The sequence below is a fragment of the Hemiscyllium ocellatum genome, chromosome 5 (assembly GCF_020745735.1).
Source record: "Hemiscyllium ocellatum isolate sHemOce1 chromosome 5, sHemOce1.pat.X.cur, whole genome shotgun sequence".
NCBI classification, from domain to species: domain Eukaryota; kingdom Metazoa; phylum Chordata; class Chondrichthyes; order Orectolobiformes; family Hemiscylliidae; genus Hemiscyllium; species Hemiscyllium ocellatum.
This window is the reverse complement of record NC_083405.1, coordinates 62,369,334-62,395,026: the sequence shown is the minus strand read 5'-3', so window position 1 is coordinate 62,395,026 and position 25,693 is coordinate 62,369,334. Positions and strand designations below refer to the sequence as shown.

Below are 25,693 nucleotides of genomic sequence, written 5' to 3'. Positions count from 1 at the left end.
AGATTGCAAGATCTTTATAAGCAGTTCTGTTCCTAGTTTACCACTGACTGTAAAATCCCACTTTACACATCAGAATACTATGCCTTCATAGATCATTTAGATATAAGAAAGATCCTTTGAGGAATATATATCGAGTGTCTTCCCCATTCAGTTGTGCCCATCTCAAACAATTGGATGCAAATAGTTTTAGGTGTTTAATTTATGATTAACCCATCAGCGAATAAATGATAGTCATAATGCAAGAACGATAGACCTTAAGATCAGCAAAATAACTGTCAAGTAAAAAAAAAGGTAAATAGAACTGAGTTTACAGGCTTAATCCGAGCCATAAATCTTCATGCTTCAAGGATGTTGTTCCTTTTTAGCAGAATGATATGAAACATTGATCTACGTATTTGATCTTCAGATCCATCCTTATTCAGTGATACAACTTGACAAAATCTCACTTGGAGGATAACAAGAGAAAAACTATTTATTCCTATTAATGTTACTTTCTTTAATTGATCAATGTTTCATATGTCTTGTTCCTTTTCTCCTCCTCAGTTTCTTTATCAGGAATGAAAAACATTATCCTCTTGTGGCTCTATCCTCTCCCCTACCCCCAACATGCTTACATATTAATTTGGCATAATGTACACGTAGTAAAGGTGAAGAAGATCTTATGATTTGACACGTTGAGACAGTTTATCTCTTGTTTCAAAATTAATCAAGAAGATAATATTAGAGGACGTGGAATATTAGCAAAAAGTCATAACAGATGCCTAAGAGACCAATTCACGGCTGTTCAAGGTGCCATTTATTAAGGTTTGTGAAATTATTAAAGTGTCCTTTGTGACTCTACTGTGCCTGCAGTCATGAAAGTTACAGTATTTTCAATACAGGGTTATTCCAATCTTACAGATCTTCGACATTTCAAGATGCAGAATACCCAATGATTCAAGAGGTGATCTATACAATTTTAGAAAGTTTTCAGGCTCATTAGCTTCCGCAATGTGCATATCGATATTTGGACAGCTATTGCTGACATCCCAAGGTGCTAGATCTGAATATCAAACTCCTACAAAAGCTCACAGTCGATCTAAGTATCTACATTAGTTGCAAAGACTTCTAATTACTCAACATGCACATGGTTTATACTGCTTGAGGAAAGATCCGATGGTAACATTTGGTTTCTGATATGTTGGCCTTTTCTGACCACGGCATTTGAATTAACTTTTAATGTATGGAGGAAATATTAATACTCGATATTAAGTTTAAAACTATTATCTATAGAGGTGACATCTGCAAAGTAGAACTCAATTGAAGAGAATGCTGTCACGAACAGTATAGCCAACTTTTATATTAAAATAAATTGGAGCTTAGGGAGCTACTGGCTTGACTTAAGGAGAAGTGTGCAGCTCCTTTCAACTGTTGTTGTGTGTGACAGGAAGATATCTGTCTGAAAAGTTCAAGACTGTCACTGGTAATGTCAAAGGCTATTCCCGATGTAGTGTGCATAGACAGGTTACATTGGTCTTTGATTTTTACCATGATTTTTGTGAAGCAATACAAAACAAAACTGAAAACCCTGTGCAGCAATTTGTACATCAGAATTTTTAAAGTTTTATAGAGCAACATGATATGATAGCCTTAACAGAATTGGTATGGATCTCTTTACAGTTTCATTGACATTGTGTGGCTGAGACAAAATGTCTCGAACAGATTATGCTTGATGTTATATGCTGTTGAAATATAGCATGTAACAGTTCAGTACAACTTAGATATAGTTCAATCGGCGTATGTGTTCTGTTACAGACTTGATTTAACTGAGAGTAAGGTATTCATGGCTAGTTATAGTAGACATGGTATTGGTTTAAAGCTTTTTTGCTTTATTGAATGTTGTCATTTGTCAACATAAAATAATTCAATTAAGTGAGCATGACAATATTTTATAGATACTGTATTAATTATGTATTATACTGCTGTTATCAATGGTCAGCATGCAAGCACTGGAAACTATTAGTTCAATTTTTTTTTATAGTAATATATAAACATGATTGTATCACTTTCTAGTTACACATTGTGTTTTCCGTAGCAGCATTTTGATATCATGTTGATTCAGCCAGCCTTTAAACATTTGATTTAAATGGTGAGCAAAACATTCAATAACAATTGGTTTGCATCGCAGGAAATAATATAAAGGGCAAAATAATGTAATCTTCCCAGTACCAAACTGTCATACCCTTCAGGTGTTAATAAGGCAACTAACAAAAGACCTAAGGGAAGCTGTATATTGTATTTGATAGCAGGTGCCACTTATACAGCAATTAGATTTTCTCATTTCTACTGAACGGCTCCAAAAGCCTCAGGGTATCCTCAAAATCTGCTTCCGTTTACCATTCAGCTGTTACTGTCGTTAGGGATGAAACATATTCCCTTGATGTACTGAGCAAACAAATCAGGTTAGTTGATTCATAAGTTCCAATTTATGATTGATTATTACTTTTCCTATATAAGGGTTACAGAAGTCGGAAAGTTATCCGACTGTTTGTATTAAATAGGAAGTATTTTAAGGCTATGTAACTGAACATGGTAATATAGCATTTAGAATATGTTTATTCACTGCGTGGGTGGTAACATCTTCACATTGTTCTCTCTGCTGGCCGAATTCACTATGGACAGGCGACTTGTTAAAATCAATTTGTTTCAAATCCCTGTACACAAGCGCTTGGACTAACATGCCCACTGGAAACATTGCAAAACATGTTCATATTTAATGGTGGGCAAATAGAAAAAAACATGTCTGGTCCACATACCTGTATGACATTGCAATATCAAAAGTGTCGTTTCTTCACAACACCTCTCGGCTGATCAACTGTTTATGCACATTGGAATTACCACATAATTGAACAACTGTATATTTAGTCCAGACTTACTTTGTCATTAATGAATCTTTGTGACTGATCGTCTTTGTCCCAGGTGTGATTCATAATCTTTTTTCCAGCTATGGGTCATACCTGTCACAAAGGAAGATGGTTGTGGTTGTTGCAGGTCAGTCAGCTCAGCTCCAGGACATCTCTGCGGGATTTTCTCAGGGTAGTCCTTGGCCCCGCCATCTTCAGCTGCTTCATCAATTACCTTTCCTCCAGCAGAAAGTGGAGATGTTTGATGATGACTGCACAGTGTTCAGCACCATTAACAACAACTCAGATACTGCAGCAGTCCATATCTAAATGCAACAAGATCTGGTCAATTTTGGGCTAACATGTCTCAAGTAACATTCATGCCACACAAGTGTCAGGCAATGATCATCCCCAACACCAGAGAATCTAGTCATCACCCCTTGACAATGGCATTACCATCACTGAACCCCCACTATCAACATCCTGGGGGTTACCATTCATCAGAAACTGAACTGGGTTTGCTGTATAAATACAGTGGCAACCAAGAGCAGGTTGGAGACTAGGAACTTTACAGTGAGTAAATCATCTCTTGACTTCCCATTTGCAAGTTCCACTCACCGTCCTGATGTATTGCCATCTTGTCACTGGGTCAAGATCTTTCTCACTAACAACAGGTGAACTACAATGGTTCATGAGGACAGCTCACCACCATCTTCTCAAGGGTAACTAGTGATAGACAATAAATGCAGGACCTATCAAAGATACTTATATCCCATGAATGATTGAAGAAAAGTTAAATATATTACTTTATTGCTATTCTGTTAAATTTTGAGGAAGAATTGTCGCTGAACAGTAGTTCCTGTAACTCAACTAAACAAGTATTTTAATATCAAAGTTGTTCACAGCTGACGTGATATATCAGTGGAAACCTTTTAAACACATCACTGATATCTTTTTGATTAACTACCCATTGTACTATATCAATTAATCATATCAACATTTATACAAGAAATGGAGAAAATATGATTCAAGTAAAGTACAACTTGGTAACCTTTATTAATTTACAGTGTTTGATCCACTTTGATTAACATCAATATAAATGGTTGATCATATTTTGAGAATATGGAACAATGGAGTAAGCTACAAAAATTTGTAAGTGGCACGTTATCTGATTAAATGACCTCTTGTTACATGTAGCTGGAGGCCCTGTCAAAGGTATATTCCGAAGAGTTAGATCAGCATGCAGCACATCCCTCAGTTCTATGAATCAATCCCAACTTATGCTTGACTTGACTACCTTCAACGGGAACGCACACTGTAAGTACAAATCTCTGGATGAAATCTCTATATTGGCATTGTGCCAGGATTGTAATCTGAGGATGGTAAAGAATGTTTAGGCTGTAGAGATGGTTTAGAATAAGAACACCCAATATTTTCTCAGCATTAAGCCTGTTGGTTATGATAAAAGCTCCAATGTTTACTCAGCATTTAAGAAAAGCATGATTTATGGTTGAAGTTTTAAACAGTGAAGGTAATGGAGAAGAGCAGAGGCAATGATCCAACACTTGATCCCTCAAAACTCCTTCACCATTAATTAGAGAATCAAGTCCAACATTTTTGAAATGGACTTTTAAAATTGTAATGGGAAAGGATAGATTGGATCTAAAAGTTGAAGTTCTAGATTGGAGGAAGGCCAATTTTGACGCCATTAGACAAGAATTTTCAAAAGTTGATTGGGGGCAGATGCTCGCAGATAAAGGGACAGCTGGAAAATGGGAAGCCTTCGAAAATTAGATAACAAGAGTCCAGAGATGTATATTCCTGTTAGGGTGAAAGGCAAGGCTGGTAGATGTAGGGAATGCTGGATGACTAGAGAAATTGAGGTTTTAGTTAAGAAAAGGAAGGAAGCATACTATTCCTGATGGAGGGTTTTTAACCCGAAACGTCGATTTTCCTGCTCCTCGGATGCTGCCTGAACTGCTGTGCTTTTCCAGCACCACTCTAATCTAGAATCTGGTTTCCAGTATCTGCAGTCATTGTTTTTACCTAGAAGGAAGCATACGTCAAGTATAGGCAGCAGAGATCAAGTGAATCCTTAGAAGGGTATAAAGGCAGTAGGAGAGTACTTAAGAGGGCAATCAGGAGGGCAAAAAGGGGACATGACATAGCTTTGGCAAATAGGGTTAAGGAGAATTCAAAGGGATTCTATAAATACATTAAGGATAAGAAGGTCAGTAGGGAGACAATAGGATCCCTCAAAGATCAACAAGGCAGTCTGTGTGTGAAACATTACATCACAGGACTGGCCCTTCAGCCCTCAATGTTGTACCGACCTGTGGAACCAATCTGAAACCCATCTATCCTACACTATTCCATTTTCATTCATATGTTTATCCAATGACCATTTAAATGCCCTTAAAGTTGGTGTCTACAACTGTTGCAGGCAATGTGTTCCACGCCCCTACTCTCTCTGAGTAAAGAAACTACCTCTGACTTCTGTCCTATATTTATCACTCCTCAATTTAAAGCTATGTTCCCTCGAGCTGGCCATCAGCATTCGAGGAAAAAGCTCTCACTATCCACCCTATCTAACCCAGGACTTGGGGGAGATACTAAATGAGTATTTTACATCAGTGTTTACTGTGGAGAAGGATATGGAAGGTATAGAATGTGGTTTAATAGATGGTCACATCTTGAAAACTGTCTGTATTATAGAGGAGGAGGTGCTGATATCTTAAAAGGTGGATAAATCCCCAGGACCTGATCAGGTGTACCTCTGTGGGATGCTAGGGAAATGATTGCTGGGCCTGTTGCTGAGATATTTGTATCATCGATAGTCACAGGTGAGGTACCAGGAGATTGGAGGTTGGCTGACGTGATGCCACTGTTTAAGGAGGGTGGTAAGGAAAATCTGTAGACCAGTGAACCTGACATTGGTGGTGGAGAACTTGTTTGGGGGGGGGGGGGGGGGAGGGAGTCCTGAGGGAACAAGATTTACATGCATTTGGAAAGGCAAGAACTGATTAGGGATCATCAACATGTCTTTGCAGTGTGGGAAATCATGTCTCACGAACTTGACTGAGTTTTTTGAAGAAGTAACAAAAAAGGATTGATGAGGGAAGAGCGGTGAACATGATCTATATGGACTTCAGTAAGGCGTTTGACAAGTTTCCTCATTTTAGACTGGTTAGCAAGGTTAGATCTCATGGAATATAGAGGCAAAGTAGTCATTTGCATACAGAATTGGCTTGAAGGTAGAAGACAGAGGGTGAAGGTGCAGGATTGTTTTTCAGACTGGAGGCCTGTGACAAGTGGTGTGCCACAAGGATCGGTGCTGGGTCCACTGCTTTTCATCATTTATATAAATAATTTGGTTGTGAACATAGGAGGTATAGTTAGTACGTTTGCAGATGACACCACAATTGTAGGTGTAGTGGACAGCAAAACAGTTTACCTCAGATTCCAACGAGATATTGATCAGATGGGCCAATGGGCCAAGAAGTGGCAGATGGAATTTAATTTAGATAAATGTGAGGTTCTGCATTTTGGAAAGGCAAATCAGAGCAGGACTTAGACACTTAATTGTAAGGTCTTGGGGAGTGTTGCTAAGCAAAGAGACCTTGGAGTGCAGGTTCATAGTTCCTTGAAAGTGCAGTCGCAGGTAGACAGGATATTGAAGAAGGCATTTGATTTGCTTTCCTTTATTGGTCAGAGCATTGAGTATAGGAGTTGGGAGGTCATGTTGCAGCTATTCAGGACATTGGTTAGCCCACGTTTGGAATATTGTGTGCATTTCTGGTCTCCCTCCTATTAGAAGAATGTTGTGAATCTTGAAAGGGTTCAGAAAAGATTTACAAGGATGTTGCCAGGGTTGGAGGATTTGAGCTACAAAGAGAGGCTGAACAGGCTGGGGCTGTTTTCCCTGGCATGCCAGAGGCGAAGGGATGACCTTAAAGAGGTTTATAACATCATGAGGGGCATTGATAGGGTAAATAGACACGGTATGTTCCCTGGGGTGGGGGAGTCCAGAACTAGAGGACATAGGTTTAGGATGAGAGAGGAAAGATATAAAAGGGTCATAAAGGGCAACTTTTTCATGCAGAGAGTGGTAAGTGTATGGAATGAGCTGCCAGAGGAAATGGTGGAGGCTGGTACAATTACAACATTTAAAAGGCATTTGAATGGTTATATGGATAGGAGGGGTTTAGAGGGATATGGGCCAAGTTCTAGCAAATGGGACTACATTAGGTTAGGATATCTGGACGAGTTGGACCGAAGGGTCTGGTTCTGTGTACTACATCTCTATGACTCTTTGTCACTTGCCTGGATAGATGCAGCAATAACAGCTCCAAGGAGTTTAATATTATCAAGAAAAGAATACTCTGTTTGATTTCTTTCAAATTATTCAATACTTACTTCATGCACATACCTATCTCTCTGATACCTACCAATAACTTGCTAAATTTATTCTAAAAACATTTATGTTGCAATGGCTGCTGCCACTAGCATGGACAAAAGCACAAAGAAATGGAAACACCATCATCTCTAAACACCACTTCCCAGTCTCTCATCTTTCAATATGTAACCACTTCCCATTATCAATATCAGGTCACATGGATAGAATTTCTCAACTTACATCACTATGAGAGCAACATCATTAGAAGGATTGCAGTTGGTCAACTTGAAGATTCCTGACCATTTTCTCATGGGAACTAGCAATGTAAGTGTATCATTGACAACATAAGCACATTTAATATTTCAATACAGTTGGATTGGATAGAAGGATCAACTTCATTACTATAAGATCCTTAGGTGGAAAATTAATTTAACCACCAGAGTGTATACACGCTAATTATAATTAGCAATGTCACTAATGAATCATCATTAGCCTCATTTTCTTTCTATTTTTGTGTTTGTCTTGATTAGATCATCAACAGACATTGGGTTAACCTGGAAAGTCTGTTAATGACCTTCAACTCTAGCTCTCCACCAGCTCTCTTGACACCTCTACTATATGTACATTGTTCAACAACTTTTCTGGCCTCCAGCTGCTGTTTTACCAAATGAACATTGAGAAGGACAAAATCAACGTCTAAACTTAACCTCAAACTGTATACTCTCATCACTTATATCATTTGTCTTTCCAGCCACTGGGCAAAATTATTTGTAACATCAGCATCTATCTTCAGCTTCTGACAATGTATAATCTGTATCATAGAGAGTGCCAACTACCAGCTCTGTAACCTAATTAGCCTCTTCCTTAATCAGTCTGCTACTGAAACACTAAACCATACTTTTTAAACTCTCAATTACACCGTATAGATTGGTGATTGCTTTGCTGAGCATCTCACCAATCTATATGCCTAAGCTTCTGCTCATCTGTCATTTTAATTCTCCATTTCACTCCTGAGGCCTTTCTGGTCTCTTCTCAACCTTCTACACTGTTCCAAAGAATCACAACAGAAACTAGCAGCATCTGTGCAGAGAAACCAAGGTTAATGTTTTGAGTCTAGTAACACTTCTTCAGAACTGATGGTATTCATATTTATCTTGATGACAAGGGGTGGGGGTAAAGGAGGGAGTGGACAGATGGAGTCAGAGTCCAGAGAGGGAGAGAGAGACTAAATGTTAGGCAGACAAAGGGAGTGTTGATAGTTAGCCAGGGAAAAGGAAAAGCAACATAGGTGATTATGAGGACTATGAATGGGTGAAAATGGGGTGCCTGCTCTGAAATCAATCCATGTCATGACAAGATCCGGGATGTCAGGTGTGTAAAAGACATGGAAGGTGGTGTTCAGGCTCGAAAAATATTGAACGTGATAGGATTGTGTCTTTTTATGAGGATCCACCTATTTATATTTACATAATTACTTACATAATGAAATGGAGAGGTTCACTACCTCAAGGTTGTCAATGTAAAATGGAGTAATGGCACTGGCCAGAGCATTTTATAGTTACATAAAAATAAAACAGCTGGTTAAGAGTACTATAGGTCATTCTGCTATAATGGGTGTTTCATCGGTGCGAATTGGCTGTAATGCGATTGGCAAATTGTTGATGTTCTTTGGATAATGCAAACTTTCCACTGAATGGTATAGCAATTTTCTATTAGTGATCTTCTACAGCGCAATTCTGTAGTTTCCATAGTGCGTTTTCTATAGGCGAGGTTGCAGAGAAATTCCGCTGTTGCGTTATAGCAGAACAATCTCTGTGGCACCCTCAAGGATGAGAGTGGGGAGATTGTCAATGACCATAAGTAAATCACCAATAATGGGGAAATTAATGGAACTAACGAGTGACAAATTCCCGAGACCTGATGTTAAAGGAGGTCGGAGAGAACCCTGCCGATGCCTTACCATATCTAATTTCTCTGGATTCAGGAGTTCTACTTCTGCAATGGAAATTTGCTTCTCTCACTCTGCTCATTAAGATGGGTGACCAATGGAAAGAAGCGAATTATAGATCAGTTTGTCTAACATCTGTGGTAGGAAAATTGTTGGTGTTTATAATCAAGGATAGAACAACTGATTACTTCAAACCTCAGGGAGAGTCAGCATGGATTCATGAAAGGTAGGTCATGTTTGACAAACTTCAGAATTTTTTTGAAGAAGTGACAAAGGTGGTGGACAGGGGGAAGTTGATGGATGTTGTTTATATGGACTGCCAGAAGGCTTTTCATTAAGAACCACAGATGCGGTTGTCAGCTAAGGTAGAAGCTTACAGAATTGAGAGCAAATTACTGACATGGATAAGAAATTGGTCGAGTGTCAGGAAACAAGGTTTGAATAATAGGTAAGTACTCAAATTGGCAGGACATGACTAGTGTCCCACAGGGATATGTTTTGAGACCTCAAATTTATCATATTATCCAATTCCTTAATGAATATTGGCATGAAAAATGAAATATCCAAATTTACTGATGACACAAAATTGGACAGCACTGTAGACAGAGTCGAGAGTGTGGTACTAGAAAAGCATAGCAGGATCCAAGGAGCAGAAGAATCAACGTTTTGGGCAGAAGTCCTTCATCAAGAATGAGGCTTATGGGCTGGGGTGCTGAGAGATAAATGGAAGGGGGCTGAGAATGTGATAGATACAAACATTTACCTGCTCCTCCTCTTTGGATGCTCCCTGACCTGCTGTACTTTTCCAGCACCACACTCTTGACTCTGATCTCAAGCATCTGCAGTCCTCATTTCCTCCCAGCATTGTAGACGGTGTTGCCGACATGATATTGATAGATTAGGTGAATGCATAAAGCTAATGGATTTTAATTGAGAAAATGTGAGGTTATTCCATTTCAGACCAAGGAAGGATAGATCAGGGTATTTTTTAGAAGGTACAAAATTTAATACTGTGGATGTCCAATAAGATTTGGGGTTCAGGTGTATATCTGTTTAAAATACCACAAACAATTGCAGAAAATAGTCAAGGCAACTATTGGAATGCTGCTCTTCAAATCCGAAGGGCTAGAGTACAATGTTGCAATCATACAAAACCCTAATTAGATGCCACAGAGTATTGTGAGCAGATTAGGACACCACACCTTCGGAATGATTTGGAGGTGCCAATGTTGGACTGGGGTGTGCAAAGTTGAAAATCTCACGACACCAGGTTATAGTCCAACTGTTTATTTGGAAGCACTAGCTTTCAGAGCTCTGCTCCTTCATCAGGTGGCTGTGCGCTGATGAAGGAACAGCACTCCAAAAGCTAGTGTTTCCCAATAAACCTTCTGGACTATAACCTGGTGTTGTGAGATTTTCAACTTTGTACACCTTAGGAAGGATGTTTTGCCATGGAGGGAGTTCGACACAGGTTTACAACAATAATACCTGAACTTCAAAGGTTGAATTAATGAGAAGAGATTAGACAAATTGGGCCTTTATTCTCGAATTTAGAACATTAAGGGATGATTTCTTCAAGATCTTCAGGATATTATCAGGGAAAGACAGGGTAGATAAACTATTTCCAGTGGTTGAGAAGTAGGGACATAATCTAAAAATTAGGGGCAGACCATTCAGGAGAGATGTTACAAAGCACTTCTACATGGAAAGAGTAGTGGAGGTTTGGAACTCTCCTCTCAAACTGTAGTCAATGCCAATGCAATTGTTGATAAAAATTTGTATCGCTTAAGATTTAAATTTAAGCAAAGGGATATGGGCCCAAGGTAGGCATATTGCATTATGCACCTTTATTTTATCATATTTTTAACTCTAATAAATAAAAAGAAACGCAGAAGAGTAGGATTAAAGTGGCTCTGACAGTTTAAAAAAGGGAGCCTATTATTTTAATATCATTGTTAAACCCTGATGGGAGGAGTACACCATAATCAAGCCCCACAACTCTACAAGCCATACTAAAAGTATAAATGTTTTATTTAATCACCAGAATGGTCGAAATGTTTATTGCTGTTATCCAGAACAGAAGAGACTATCACCATATTTCTTCAGTCAACTCAAGTTTATTATAAGCAAACTTATTCTTACAATAAGTGGTCAAACTGGTTATCAACTAAGTTATTCTGCAGAATGAAACTGTACCTCCTTAATCCCAAAGGGACAACAATAATACAACTCCGAAATAGAATGGATTTTCTTCTTTAAAAAAATGGGAAAGATATCCCAGTTGAGCCGAGCATCCAACCTGAAATGGTTTTAAAAAGACTTCTTTAAAAATGAGGTGGTCTCTTACTGAAACATAAACACAAAACGTTGCATATTTGGTTTTAACAATAACGTAGATGTTCATTTCACGAAAGAAGATAAAATAAAATATAATAAACATAAACTTTTTATACATAATGCAAATTTAGAGATGTTGAAACTGACAGTAAATCATAATCCCATTGCTCCAAAAAACATTTCTTTACCAATCCAAGAAACATCTTTACAGTATCCAGTACCATCCTTTGTACATTCTTCACCCCAGATGAAAACAAATCCTTTCTCCAACATCTCAATCCACTTAATTTATCTGTGACTTCAAATCCCAGTGTGAAATATCCAAGAGATTATTCCTGGAGCTTTCATACAGTTGAATTTAAATGTCCTCAGTTTCTACAGAGTTTTTTTTATCTAAACACTTCTGCTCTAGGACTATTACTAAACTCCTCTAAGGTAATCTAGTTTGTATCTTCTCCCTTTCTCAAGAGAATTGCTCAATATAACCAACAGCTTTTGCGGAACTTCCCCAGACTAAACACTGAAAATGTTTTTCCCAAGCTATGGGTATTTCCTTTATGCTTAAAAAAAAGCATCAATTCCAGAATTTTCCAGTACAAGTCTTGACACAATTATTTACCTTGTTCAGTGGTAAACTAAAGAAAGCACTATGGCAACAGAAATATCGATAAATAAACTCTTCACACAGAAAAAAACTTCATCTGTTATTAATTCAATAGTAAAGATCCAAACTTAAATATTAAAAATATATACATTACTCAGCTTACAAAACAAAACTTAAGAGGAAGCTGAGGTTATCAATTTCTGCAATTTCTTTAGTTAAGTATCTTCTAGGAACCTGAAAGATCTGTGTGGCTTGTTCTGCAAGGTTTCTTCTTTTGCAGAGACTTTTTTCCACCATTTTCGTGTTTACATGTTTATACCATACTGAAACACCATTTTCAAATATGTTTCATATGATATAAACATGTAAACATACACGATATAAACCATATAACTCACACTTACATTAACTCCTCCTCAAAAACCTATGCAAGGCACTTGTTAGAAGACAGTTGGAATATTGTGATCAATTATCTAAGGAAAGATATATTTGCTTTGATTTTTATTGTCATGTGTACTCGAATACAGTGAAAAGTATAAAATGTCACCATTCAAGGTGCCATCTTAGTTGCAAATACCTAGGTACAAAATCTTAACAACAAGATAGAAAGGAAGAAGTAAAGTTAAGATATATATTGGCATTAAAGACTGTCCAGAGAAGGTTCACTCAACTAATCCCAGGTGTGGAGGGACTGCCTTTTGAGGAGAGGTTGAGTGGATCAATCCTATAATCATTGGAATATAGAAGAATGCAAAGCAACGTTATTAAAACACAAAGATTCTTAGGAGACTTGACAGTAGATGAAGAAAGGTACTTTCACTTGTTGAAAAGTCTGGTACCAGAGGGCATAATCAAAATAAAGTTACCAGAGATCAAAGGGCTGCTCTGTCATTTTGAAGTGATGACTAGTGGTTGACTTGAACCTGAGGGTCACTAAACCCTCACACATTGTAGACAGATGAGGAGCGATTTCACCTCTGAAGGTCTTTGACTAGGTTCAATCAAGTGACTTTCTAATGTCTATGGAATCTCTGCTTTCATCCGTGCGTGTTTTTCTAGCCTTTGGTGATAAGCATGAAGTTTTGTATACTGAGTCCTTCACACCATGATGACTAAAATTGTACACCTTGTTTATCTTGACTGGTTTCTTTCTATAATTAGATTAATATGTTACCCAATATTTCCATTGTCCTTCCTCTATATACAAGAATATAGTGTCTAACTATCCCACCATTTCAGGGCAGGCTAAGTGGATCTTCAGAGGTTCATTTTGTGAATGGTCTACATTTCCTTCTGCTTCATGCTCATTGCCTTTGTCATGTTCCTCTATTCTTACAACCTGACATATTTGCTCCAACATATTTATATCACAAAACTGACAGTTCTTCCTACGATCTGAGGTGTCTATCAGATCATTTTACTAATCCTCTTAAAAACCTTTATGAACCAGTCAATCATACTTTCAGTCTGATATCACTCTAAAGCTCCTCCTATGGTTGCTATATTGTGGACTTGGTGTTCAACTGTATTAGAGTCAGAGAGGTACAGCATGGAAACAGACCCTTCGGTCCAAACATCCATGCCGACCAGATATCCCAACCCAATTTAGTCCCACCTGTCAGCACCCATATCCTCCAATTCATATACCCATCCAAATGCCTTTTAAATGTTCCAATTGTACCTGCTTTCACCACTTCCTCTGGCAGCTCATTCCATACACATACCACCCTCTGAGTGGAAAAGTTGCCCTTTAAATCTCTTTTATATCTTTCCCCTCTCACCCTGAACATATGACTTCTAGTTCTGGACTCCCTGACCCCAGGGAAAAGACTGCCAATTTATCTTATCCATGCCTCTCAATTTTGTAAACCTCTACAAGGTCACCCCTCAGCCTCCGACACTCCAGGGAAAACAGATCCAGCCTGTTCAGCCTATAGCTCAAATCCTCCAATCCTGGCAACATCCTTGTAAATCTTTTCGGAACCCTTTCAAGCTTCACAACATCTTTCTGATGGGGAGGAGACCAGAATTGCACACAATATTCCAACAATGGCCTAACCAATGTCCTTACATCCGCAATCTGGCTTCCCAATTCCTGTACTCAATACTCTGACCAATAAGAGAAAGCATACTATTCTATCTACCCGTGACTCCACTTTCAAGGAGCTATGAACCTGCACTCTAAGGTGTCTTTGTTCAGCAACACTCCCTAGGATCTGACCATTAAGACCTGCTAAGATTTGCTTTCCCAAAATACAGCACCTTGCATTTATCTGAATTAAACTCTATCTATCACTTCTCAGCCCATTGGCCCATCTGATCAAGATCCTGTTGTAATCTGAGGTAACCTTCTTCATTGTCCACTGCACCTCCAATTTTGGTGTCATCTGCAAACTTACTAACTGAACCTCTTATTTACATAAATGATTTGGATGCGAGCATAACACCAATCCTTGTGGTCACAGGCCTCCAGTCTGGAAAAACAACCCTCCACCATCACCCTCTGTCTTCTACCTTTGAGCCAGTTCTGTATCCAAATGGCAATTTTGTCCCTGCATTCAGTGAGATCCAACCTTGCTAAACACAGTCTCCCATGGGGAACCTTGTCGAACCCCTTACTGAAGTCCATATAGTACATCTATCGCTCTGCCCTCCTCAATCCTCTTTGTTACTACTTTTAAAAGCTCAATCAAGTTTGTAAGACATAATTTCCCACGCACAAAGCTATGTTGACTATCCCTAATCAGTCCTTGCCTTTCCAAATATATGTACATCCTGTCCCTCAGGATTCCCTCCAACAACTTGCCCACCACCGACGTCAGGCTCACTGGTCTATAGTTCCCTGGCTTGTCCTTACTACCCTTCTTAAACAGTGGCACCACGTTAGTCAACCTCCAATCTTCCGGCACCTCACCTGTGACTAATCGATGATACAAATATCTCAGCAAGAAGCCCAGCAATCACTTCTCTAGCTTCCCACAGAGTTCTAGGGTACATCTGATCAGGTCCTGGGGATTTATCCACCTTTGTGTTTCAAGACATCCAGCACTTCCTCCTCTGTAAGATAGACATTTTGCAAAGTGTCACCATCTATTTCCCTATATTCTATATCTTCCATATCCTTTTCCACAGTAAACACTGATGCAAAGTATTCGTTTAGTATTTCCCCCATTTTCTGCGGCTGCACACAAAGGCCGCCTTGCTGATCTTTGAGGGGCCCTATACTCTCTCTAGTTATCCTTTTGTCCTTAATGTATTTGTAAAAACCCTTGGCATTCTCCTTAATTCTATTTGCCAAAGCTATCTCATGTCCCCTTTTTGTTCTCCTAATTTCCTTCTTAAGTATACTCCTACTTCCTTTATACTGTAAGGATTCACTCGATCTATCCTATCTATACCTAACATATGCTTCCTTCTTTTTCTTAACCAAACCCTCAATTTCTTTAGTCATTCAGCATTCCCTATACCTACCAGCCTTCCCTTTCACCCTGACAGGAATTTACTGTCTCTGGATTCTCGTTATCTCATTTCTGAAGGCTTCCCATTTTCCAGCTGTCCCTTTACCTGCGAACATCTGCCCCCAATCAGTTTTTGAAAGTTCTTGCCTAATACCGTCAAAATTGACCTTTCTCCAGTTTAGAACTTCAACTTTTAGATCTGGTCTATCCTTTTCTATCACTATTTTAAATCTAATAGAATTATGGTCACTAGCCCCAGTCACCTCCCCTGCTTTATTTCCCAAGAGTAGGTCAAGTTTTCCACCTTCTCTAGTAGGTACATCCACATATTGAATCAGAAATTTTTTGTGTACACACTTAAATTCCTCTCCATCTAAACCCTTAACACTAGGGTAGTCTCAACCTATGTTGGAAAAGTTAAAATCCCCTACCATAACCACCCTATTATTCTTACAGATAGGTGAAATCTCCTGGCAAGTTTGTTTCTCAATATCCCTCTGACTATTAGGAGGTCTATAATACAATCCCAATAAGGTGATCATCCCTTTCTTCTTTCTCAGTTCCACTCAAATAACTTCCCTGGATGTATTTCCAGAATATCCTCCCTCAGTACAGCTGTAATACAGTTGTAATGCTAGCCCTTATCAAAAACGCCATCCACATCCCCAGCCACCCACCTTACTAGTTTAAATCCTCCTGAGCAGCTCTAGCAAATTTCCCTGCCAGTATATTAGTCCCCTTCCAATTTAGATGCAATCCGTCTTCTTGAACAGGTTATTTCTATCCCAAAAGAGATTCCAATGATCCAAAAATGTGAATTCTTCTCCCATACACCAGTTCCTCAGCCATGCATTCATCTGCTCTGTCCTTCTATTCCTGCCCTCACTAGCTCATAGCACTGGGAGTAATCCAGATATTACTCAAGTACCTCCTTTTTAAATTCCTGCCTAACTCTCTGTAATCTCCCTTCAGAATCTCAACTTTTTCCCTTCCTATGTCGTTGGTTCCAATGCTTACAATAACCTCCTGCTGGCCCCTCTCCCCCGTGAGAATATTCTGCACCCTCTCCAAGACATCCTTGATCCAGGCACCAGGGAAGCAACAACATTGATTTTTCAATGCTGGCCATAGAAATGTCTCTCTGTATCTCAGATTAGAGAGTCCCCTATCACAATTGATCTCTTGGAACCTGACGCAGCCCTTGTTGCATTAGAGCCAGTCTCAATACCAGAAACTTGGCTGTTTGTGCTACATTCCCCTTTGAATGGATCACCCCCTACATTTTCCAAAACAGCATACTTGTTTGAAATAGAGACAGCTGCAAAAGACTCCTGCACTAGCTGCCTACCTCTCTTACCTTCCCTGGAGTTAACCCATCTATGTGACTGTATCTGAAACTTTCCCCCTTCCATCCATCACATACTGTTGCTGTTGCAAACTCCTCATTGCCTCTGTCTCTCCAGCTGATCCATTCGATCTGATAGGATTCGCAACCATCAGCATTTATTGCAGATATAATCCGCAGTAACCCTTAAACTCTCTTTAAACACCCACATCTGACAAGAAGCACGTATCACTCTACTAAAGGTCATTTTTGCTCCTTCACAGACCCAGAAAATAATACCATCTTACTCCTCTACAAAACATTGCCCCAGGTTAAGTCAATAGTTATGGCTTATATTTTAGGTTTAATCAAGAGCCATATCTCAAAAAACATAATCAAGTAAGAACCCACTCTATTCACCTCTGTAGACTTTCTGTAGGGCACACTTAAAACAATTCACTCATCTGTTTCTGTGCTGTGAACTTCACCTAAACAGTTCCTCCAAGATTAGTTGTGAAATTCACTGTTTGTTAATTTTCCCAGATGCACTCTGATGTCCGGCGATACATGAATTCAAACAGCAAAGGCAGTAACTGTGCAGGTACACTGTGGTGTCAGTTTCTTTCTCTCTGTTTCTCTCTCTTTCCTGCACTGACCTTACCATGTCTTGAAAATTTTTTGGTGTAAAGTTGGAACATTGAAATACAATTTGATCAATCAGCAGTTTATACTGAGTGAAAAATTGATGTTTTTTGTTACACTACTTTAACTGTAGGAAGGAGTTCTGGAAACAAGTTACATCCATAATTATAAGGATACCATGTTATCCTGCTTTAGTTTTTAGCAGCAGTCTAATACCCTACTGAGTAGGTCTTCAAAAACTGGTATAGGTAGTAATGTTCTCAATCTGTAGAGGTTTTCTCACAGTCTGACACGTTTTACAGGATTGCATAAAATCCTTATGGAGATATGACCAGGGAAAATGCTATGTCTCAATGCTTACATTTTCCATGCCCTATTATAGGAATTTAATTGCATACCTGCACTCTCTCTTTATAATATCAGAGTGGTATCACTATCTGAATAATCATCCAGTCTTCCTCAGCAGATTTACATGGACGTCTCTTACCTCCTCATCAGAGATCCATTTTTAAGCAATCTGGAACTTCTTTTGTCTCAATTTTGTAACGCTGGATTTGCTTTTCAATATTCAATTAAAGATGGTCTCTTCAATACTTCTTTTGAGTTATCCACATTTTTAAAGAAAGCTTCAGTGACCCTAAGATTTGCCTGTGGTATCACTTTGACCTCTGCTAATCAAGCATTGCTCTGGTCACCACACAGAGGAAAAATCTGAAACTAGCTCCTACTGATGAAAAGGCAGGTTGGCTCAGTTGGTTAGTTTGCTAATGTGTGATTCAGAATGATGCCAAGACCATAAGTTAAAGTTCAATTCCAGCTGAGATAGACTTAGGACGAAGGTAAAAAGACAGGTCCTAAGAGTGGAAGGCAATGGCAAAGCACCACTGCGAAAAAAAAAGTTGGGAGAAACTTCACATCAAAGCTGTTGAGCTGGCTTGCAGATACTGTGTTGCATCAGAATGGGAAATCACAGAATCACAGTTGTTCTAACTCAGGAAGAGACTATTCTACTAATCGTGACTGTATGGGTTGTCCACCTGAGCAATGTACTTTGGTCCATTGCTCTCCCTTCTCCCCTGTACACCCTTCCTTCTCCCCGTACATCCATCCTTCTCATATAATAATAAAAGTTGCTGTCAAATGCCTCAACTGATCTAGAATCCACATTCTCGGGGATTGCAGTCCTGAACTTTAAACACACTTTGCTTGAAAAGCCTTCTGCTCCTGTGTTTGTTTTGTAAATTATCTTAAATCTGTGCTTTTTTATTCTCAATTCTGCCATCAGTGAGAAATTATACCTATCTACTCTGTCCAGAACACTCTTGAATACCTCTATCAAATCTCCCTTCAATCTATTTTCCACAGAGAACTGTCTCAATTTCTTCAGTGAGTCTACGAAATTGAAGTTCCTTGTCTGGAGGACCAGTCTAATGAAGCTTCTCATACTCCATCTAAAGTATTCCCATATATTCTAATGTGCAGCACCCAGAACTGCATGCAGTGCTACAAGCAGAGGTTGAAGCAGGGTTTTATGCAAGTTTAGAGAGTGAACTAATGACATCTGTTTGAATGCTAGGATGCTGACTTAAAGGAAGCAGATCAGAAATGTCAACACTTCCTTTTAGATATAACAGGGATGATATGTTGGAACTGCATAAAATCCTAGTTGATGCTTGGATGAAGTATAGTGTACACTTTTTATTCTTCAGTACAGGCTGTAGTCAGACAAGGATACAGAGAAAAATTCTGAAATTTAAGCCAAATATTGCAAATTTTAGCTATACAATAAGTTTAGTTAAGTTGGGAGTATTTTCTTCAGAACTGAGATGCCTGGATTAGGAAGATAGAATGCATTTATATCCCTTTTAAGAGGGGTCAGTCACCTGGCCATGAACAGTGATCAGTAAAAGTACTGGGGAGGGAACACAGTTGAGAATATGTTTTCAACAAGATGGTCCAAAAAGAATGTAGAAGCAGAAATCTTTGTTATGTTTTAAAACCTAGCCTACACATTAAGAGCTAGAAATTGAAAGCAGTTTATCAAGAGGCTGAAATATATGCCACTGAAAGACTAGAAGGTTATCTTATTTGTCCTCTGACTTAAATGTACTTCCACAAGCAATATTTGTACTTCCATTGCCAAATATAGATTTGTCTTCTAATCAACCTGCTCAGAGATGATATTACACACTTTTGCAACAGGTGAGTGTTTAAACCCAGGCCTTCTGGCGGAATGGTAGAGATACTACTACTGCACCACCGGGAGCCCCTCTGTTGCCAAGTATATAACCAGCAATATCGAAAATCATGAAAGAATGGTAACAAAACAGATGATTATGTAGAAACACCATTGATACAATCAGTAAGTTATGTTTTTGCGTGTCTGCTTTTATCCACAGTGAGTAAACTTCAGCATGTTCAGCTCCTGGGAAACACTGGAAATTCCAAACAGTTCTCCTACAACATGAGACCACACACTTCAGCAAAGACCTACAAAGCTAGACCAAAAGAATAAGTTGTGGCGCAGGACTGTAACCAATACGTACATTATGAAAATGTACCAAAGTCGGTTCATGGAATTGTACTCGTTCCCTACGCACTTCACTGAGGCTTAAGCTGTCAAGTACATTTGGGCAAATGTTCTTAAGACTTTAAAACTTGGTTATAGATTACAGGTATTAAACAATGCCAAAGAATATGAAAAATACTCTGTTAAATCCTCTTAATGTAACAAGTGTTACATTAATGGCGGTTGCTATTGCACTCCATTATGCCAGTAGGCAGAACTGGGTACTGCAGATACTGGAGATTAGGGTCAAGATTAGAGTGATGCTAGAAAAGAACAGCAGGTCAGGCAGCATCCAAGGAGCAGGAAAAATAGACGTTTCAGGCAAAAGCCCTTCATCAGGGCTTCCTCCTGCTCCTCGGATGCTGCCTGACCTGCTGTGTTTTTCCAGCACTACTCTAATCTTGATCCATTACGCCAGTGTCAACTCTGTGGTATCCACACATTTCCATTATGCTGTCGTTTTCCCACATCAATTAAAAATCATAATTTTTACATTTAATCCATGTTCCCTATAAAACTACAGGGATTCTGGGATGGCAGCAATCTTTGTAAACCCGTATGTCCCTTCAGTCCGTAATGATTTTATGTTGGACAACAATTTATCTTCCTTAATTTCTAATTGTGTGATAACTTGACAACTGTTTTCCTTATTACTATTTTCAACAGCTTTCATGATTTTTGACACCTATCTAATTTCTTCTAATCTACATAACAGCTAGTTTCCCTTGTCTCAATGCCTCTCTACCCATCTTTTGTATTCCACCTGCACAACCTCAACAGTTTCATGGCCAGAAAGACTTAATACAAGTTTTATTGAAGCCTAAACAGATATTCGTTCTCTCTGCTTTGAGATATTACACCCCTATTTTTGAAAACAAAGATTTATGCTCAGGTTCTCATTTGAAAGTTTTAGTGCTAAAGTATACTTCCTCTAGTTTTTGTTTCCAAAATATTTCACCTCCAATTGTAATACGTTGACCAGTCCACTAACCTGTTTGTTGCTCTAGTTACTTCAAATTTTCACAGCTAAGATGCTGTATATTTTGATCTACCTGGGCTAAACAAGTCCCTTATAGTGAAAACCATTGTGCATTTAACATGCAGCTCACTACATCTGATTAGTAATTTCATGTATTTTAATCTCCAACACGTTACTTTATATAACTTCATTTTTTTTCCCTAAGTCTAAAAATATTTACAGCTTTCAGGATGAAATCTCGGTCCTGGTTTGCTAAAGCATCTAAAAATTTACCTGCCCAAACTTTCTCATGTCCTTTCTCTACTAAAATTTATTATAAATTGTCCTACATTTGTGTTTGCTGTAATCCTTTCCTAAGCAATGTTTTCCATGTTTCAGGAATCGTCTCCAATTATATTTCACTAACCACTTTCATCAGTGATAATTCTAGATTTTTTTTCTGATGTAATTGTTAAATCAAACAGAAAATCATCTCTATTCTTACATCTCAGTCTTTTAAGCTCCAGTAGGCAGAGACCTACTTACTTCCTACTTCTGATGAATGGTCATCCTCTTTCATCCCTCCATACATTGGCAGACATATTCTGTAAACAGAGATATTTTCACAGATCAAATGTCCACGAATTCATGTTGCATGCAAGAGGTTTCAATAATTTTGTTAAATTCAGCTATGATTTTTTTTTTAAAAAGGTGATCAATTTAAGTACATCTTAGCCCCTTAAACTTAGCTGTAGGCCCATTGCAACTTTTAATTCCACACCTTATTGGTTCTTTGTATTCTGCTAATCTTTATCAACTTAATGCCAATTCAAACTTGTACTGTTACTTGAACTGAAACAATTAACTTGAATATATCCAGTTGATTATGTAAGCAATTCATTAATGTTAAGACACTCAAATCAAACAGTGAGACAAATGTTATAGTTGAGTATTAGAAAAGTATAATAGAATACATAAATTTAAAATTTATACTTACTCCATTCATTGCCATAGAACACAGGAGTTTATTTTAAGCAAATAAATATTTATGGCCACCCATAACTCAGAAGAAATTAGACCAAAATCATACAACTGAAAGATGTGTATGTAGGGATTATATAAATGTAATCATTGCCATCCTTTAAACAACTGGTCCTCCCCATTTTTTTATATAGTAATAATCAACATTTCTCTTCCCCAATCATGGGATGTGGGGAATATGGCACATCCCTAGTTGCCCCAGAGAAAGTGGTGGTGACACCCACAAAAGTGCCGACAGAGAGTGAGTTACAGGATTTTTACCTAGTGACAATTAAGAAACAGCAACATAGCTCCAAATCAGGATGGTGTGTAGTTGGAGGGGAACTTGCATGTGTGGTGTTTTTTACATCTGCTGTCCTCCTAGCTGGTAGCAATCACCGGTTTGGAAGTTACTGCAATGCATCTAGCAGATAGTATACAAATCTAGCAATAGATACAATAATTTCCATTGAACCTCTCCAGCAGTGGGGTAAAATCTAATATGTGTTAGGATAAAATAATGTTGTATTTTCATTTAGTTCAGGCTACTTTTAATTACAATTATTTGTAAATTTAAATTAAAACCATCACTATTTGTTTTATTAAAATTGCCTAATCCACACAACTGGATAATTCACATTAAATTATACTTAACCAATATATCAATACTGTAAAACAATGAAATATATATATATATATATAAATAAATATTACCTAACCACTCACTTGCAAGCACTAAAATGTACAATATTATGCTTCAAGTTTGGAAATAAATATCCAAATATAGCTATTATGTAGCAAGCAGCTTTGATTCATGCAAATAGAATGAATGTTACATTCACAGTACACAACTTACATTACTTGCTGTCCATCATAATGGGTTATAGATCTATTTCACCTATGTTTAACTGTATCTGGAAATATTTATTATTGTTCTGTTAAAACAACTTTTTTGTATCAGAAATGCCTCATTATTAAAAATTATTTTTATAGATTTTATTAAATGAATATATACATTGTCAATAAAGACTTTTTTTATTTCTGTAACAAAATACATGATCACAAACAAAAACAAGTAAATATTTTGCCATTAAAAAGGAGCTGTTATATAGATTGATTAGTGAAAGGATACATAATCAAGATTCACAATTGAAAATTCTAGAAAGAATCAAGTTGCATCTTTACAAAGAAAACTAAGTTTTTCTGTCACCACTGAAGTATAAATGGAATGTGACAAAAATGACTTTGGTCAGAGAGACAGAAACAAGTTTGAAAGTAGCTAAGAGACATTTTTAGGCACACGTGCAATTGGTTCTCAAAAAACCACAATGAAAAGACAGTTCTGCAGGTTTATCAAAATCTTTACACTTTCACTGAGGACAGTCTGGAAATATTATTGCAAACAGAAATTTCCTGTGAATAATAAGAGTATAGAATACTCTCCATGCATACTTACAGAATAAAAATTTATTAATCTTGAAAAATGCTACATCACTCTCAACTAATGAATAAATCTAAACTTCAGTATAGAACAAATGAACCATTGCTATCCCTATGGTTTCAAGCTAAAGATTTCTATCCTGAGCAACAGCGGAGCATACAGTATCTTATTCCATATGTTTGTAAAGTTATAGAGCTGCAAGACCCCATTTCTAATTGTTCTCTGATGTAGCATTTCTTAAGAGCAAGTACCAATATTTTACTGAATTTCTTGCACTTCAATAGGTCACTGTGAAATTAGTTGAATTTCTGTGCTGTGTTGTAAGGTAGAGTCTGAAGCAATAATGAAGGTCAATTAACCACTGCTCTTGGAAATCTTCAGCTTTGAAGTTCTGAAAAAAAATATGAAAAGTCAGAAAAGCCAAACTTTTGTCTTTCACTCTCAGCACTTTTTCAAACCCATCACATCCAGTTTTACTCTGTTCTATGTAGGCTACATATTTTTGGTAAATAGTGAAAAAGGGCAGTTGATGATGGTCTTGGATTTCTATCTGTACTGAACATTGGGAAGTAGAGCAGTGCAACCAGGTCATTTTGTGTAGACTGACATGGGGTTAAACCTCCAGCTAAATCACCATATTATCTACCAATTTGTTAAGGGAATAACCACCTAATCAAACCATTTACAATCACCTCCTAGGAGCAAGTTACTCAACTGCCCAGTCATTTTCTGCATATAGGTACTTATCACCACAGAGAAGGAGGAAGTAACTCACCCCAGTCAGCCAAGATAATCTTTGCTTTTTTAAAATAAATTCAGAATCTCTGGATACAAGAAGCAATATTCACTAATAAATCTATCTTTAAAAATGTACACAACAAAATGTTAAAAAGAAAAATCATACTTTCTCTTGCCTCCGTCTCCTAGTCACAAGTTGCTAAATTGATACCAGTAAAACCTTTCTGCTTCAAATTTAAGACAGACAAAAGCCTTTGAAATAAGAAGCAACTGTGATCCTCACCAGTTGTTGAAAATAAGATCCACTCATCACTTTCTCCTCCATCAAATGAAACCTGATTTTAAGAGCTAAGTAGTAGTTGCCGAAGGCACGGATCACTAACAGCTATGTCATCTAACCTCTGATGCACATAAATCATAAAGGTGAATTCAAATTAATGCTAAATTAGATATTAAAAAAACACTTTGTTAGTCACTTGCATAATGCTAACAAATGTACCTCACAGTTAGACTTGACACTCTTCCAGGCACTAAGCTGTAAATGTTAATAAATATATTTCTAACTTCTACATGACTTGCTGCAAGGCATTAACATAAAAAGTGAGACAAAGCTTATGCAGTTAATATTACACAGTGGAACAGGAAAGAATTCTCTCCACTCACTATTCATTGGCACAGAAATATTTTATTGGCAATGACAGTGGGGAAGGTAAATAAGCAAATGCCTTCCATTTATCTATGAAAGAATGTGAAAATCCTCAAAGTTTTAAGACTACAAAATCACGGATAAAAACAATTCAATAAACTACACTGGTGTAAAAATGTTCTCGTGTCAGTGGCAGAGACAAGTCCCTGTCAAATCACTTGCACAATGTCATGATATCTCCATGTTTGTAAACAAGATTATTGTTTTTCCATTTTAAACGGCAATTTTTATGAACATGCAATATATTAATATGTAATTTTTGCATGTGGCTCCAAGTCAACTGTTTTTACAAAAGCTGAATATCCTGATGTAGTGAATTATTCTTGCCATAGTTTAGAACGTTTGGAGTTCTGAATGCATTTCACAAGAGACTACTGACCCATATTTTGATATAAATATGCGAATTCATCCTCAAAATGAGGGCAAGTAAGCAGTGAAAAAGAAACAGATAATTCAAGAAAGGAAGCTCACCCCACCCCCTCAAAGAGTCAGTTATAATTATCCAGACTAGAACCTTACAACTTGAGAGTCAATGAATAGTTAAAACTATTTCCTCCTTTAATTTTTGTAATAAGCAATCCTTTTGTAGCTGTGTGTTTTTATTACAGGAGAAAATGGGAGGAAGATAGTGTTTCTGGCAAGTGCTGGAAAGTAGTAATTGAGCAGATTC

At 37.8% G+C, this 25,693-nt stretch overlaps 2 protein-coding genes across 9 annotated transcripts in view; one reads left to right on the top strand and one right to left on the bottom strand.

Annotated features, from left to right (window-relative positions):
• Positions 1 to 20,429, top strand: part of invs (inversin) — a 272,361-nt gene extending 251,932 nt beyond the window's left edge. For all 7 annotated transcript variants that reach the window (XM_060824802.1, XM_060824803.1, XM_060824805.1 and 4 more), the window contains 2 exons: positions 4,080 to 4,199; positions 19,991 to 20,429. In XM_060824802.1, the coding sequence (XP_060680785.1) occupies positions 4,080 to 4,199; positions 19,991 to 20,106 (236 nt within the window). In that variant the 3' untranslated portion in view covers positions 20,107 to 20,429. The remainder of the gene's footprint in view (positions 1 to 4,079; positions 4,200 to 19,990) is intronic.
• A 2,802-nt stretch (positions 20,430 to 23,231) lies between these two features.
• Positions 23,232 to 25,693, bottom strand: part of tex10 (testis expressed 10) — a 92,838-nt gene continuing 90,376 nt past the window's right edge. For both annotated transcript variants that reach the window (XM_060825475.1, XM_060825476.1), the window contains exon 15: positions 23,232 to 23,970. In XM_060825475.1, coding sequence (XP_060681458.1) covers positions 23,857 to 23,970 — 114 coding nt within the window. In that variant the 3' untranslated portion in view covers positions 23,232 to 23,856. The remainder of the gene's footprint in view (positions 23,971 to 25,693) is intronic.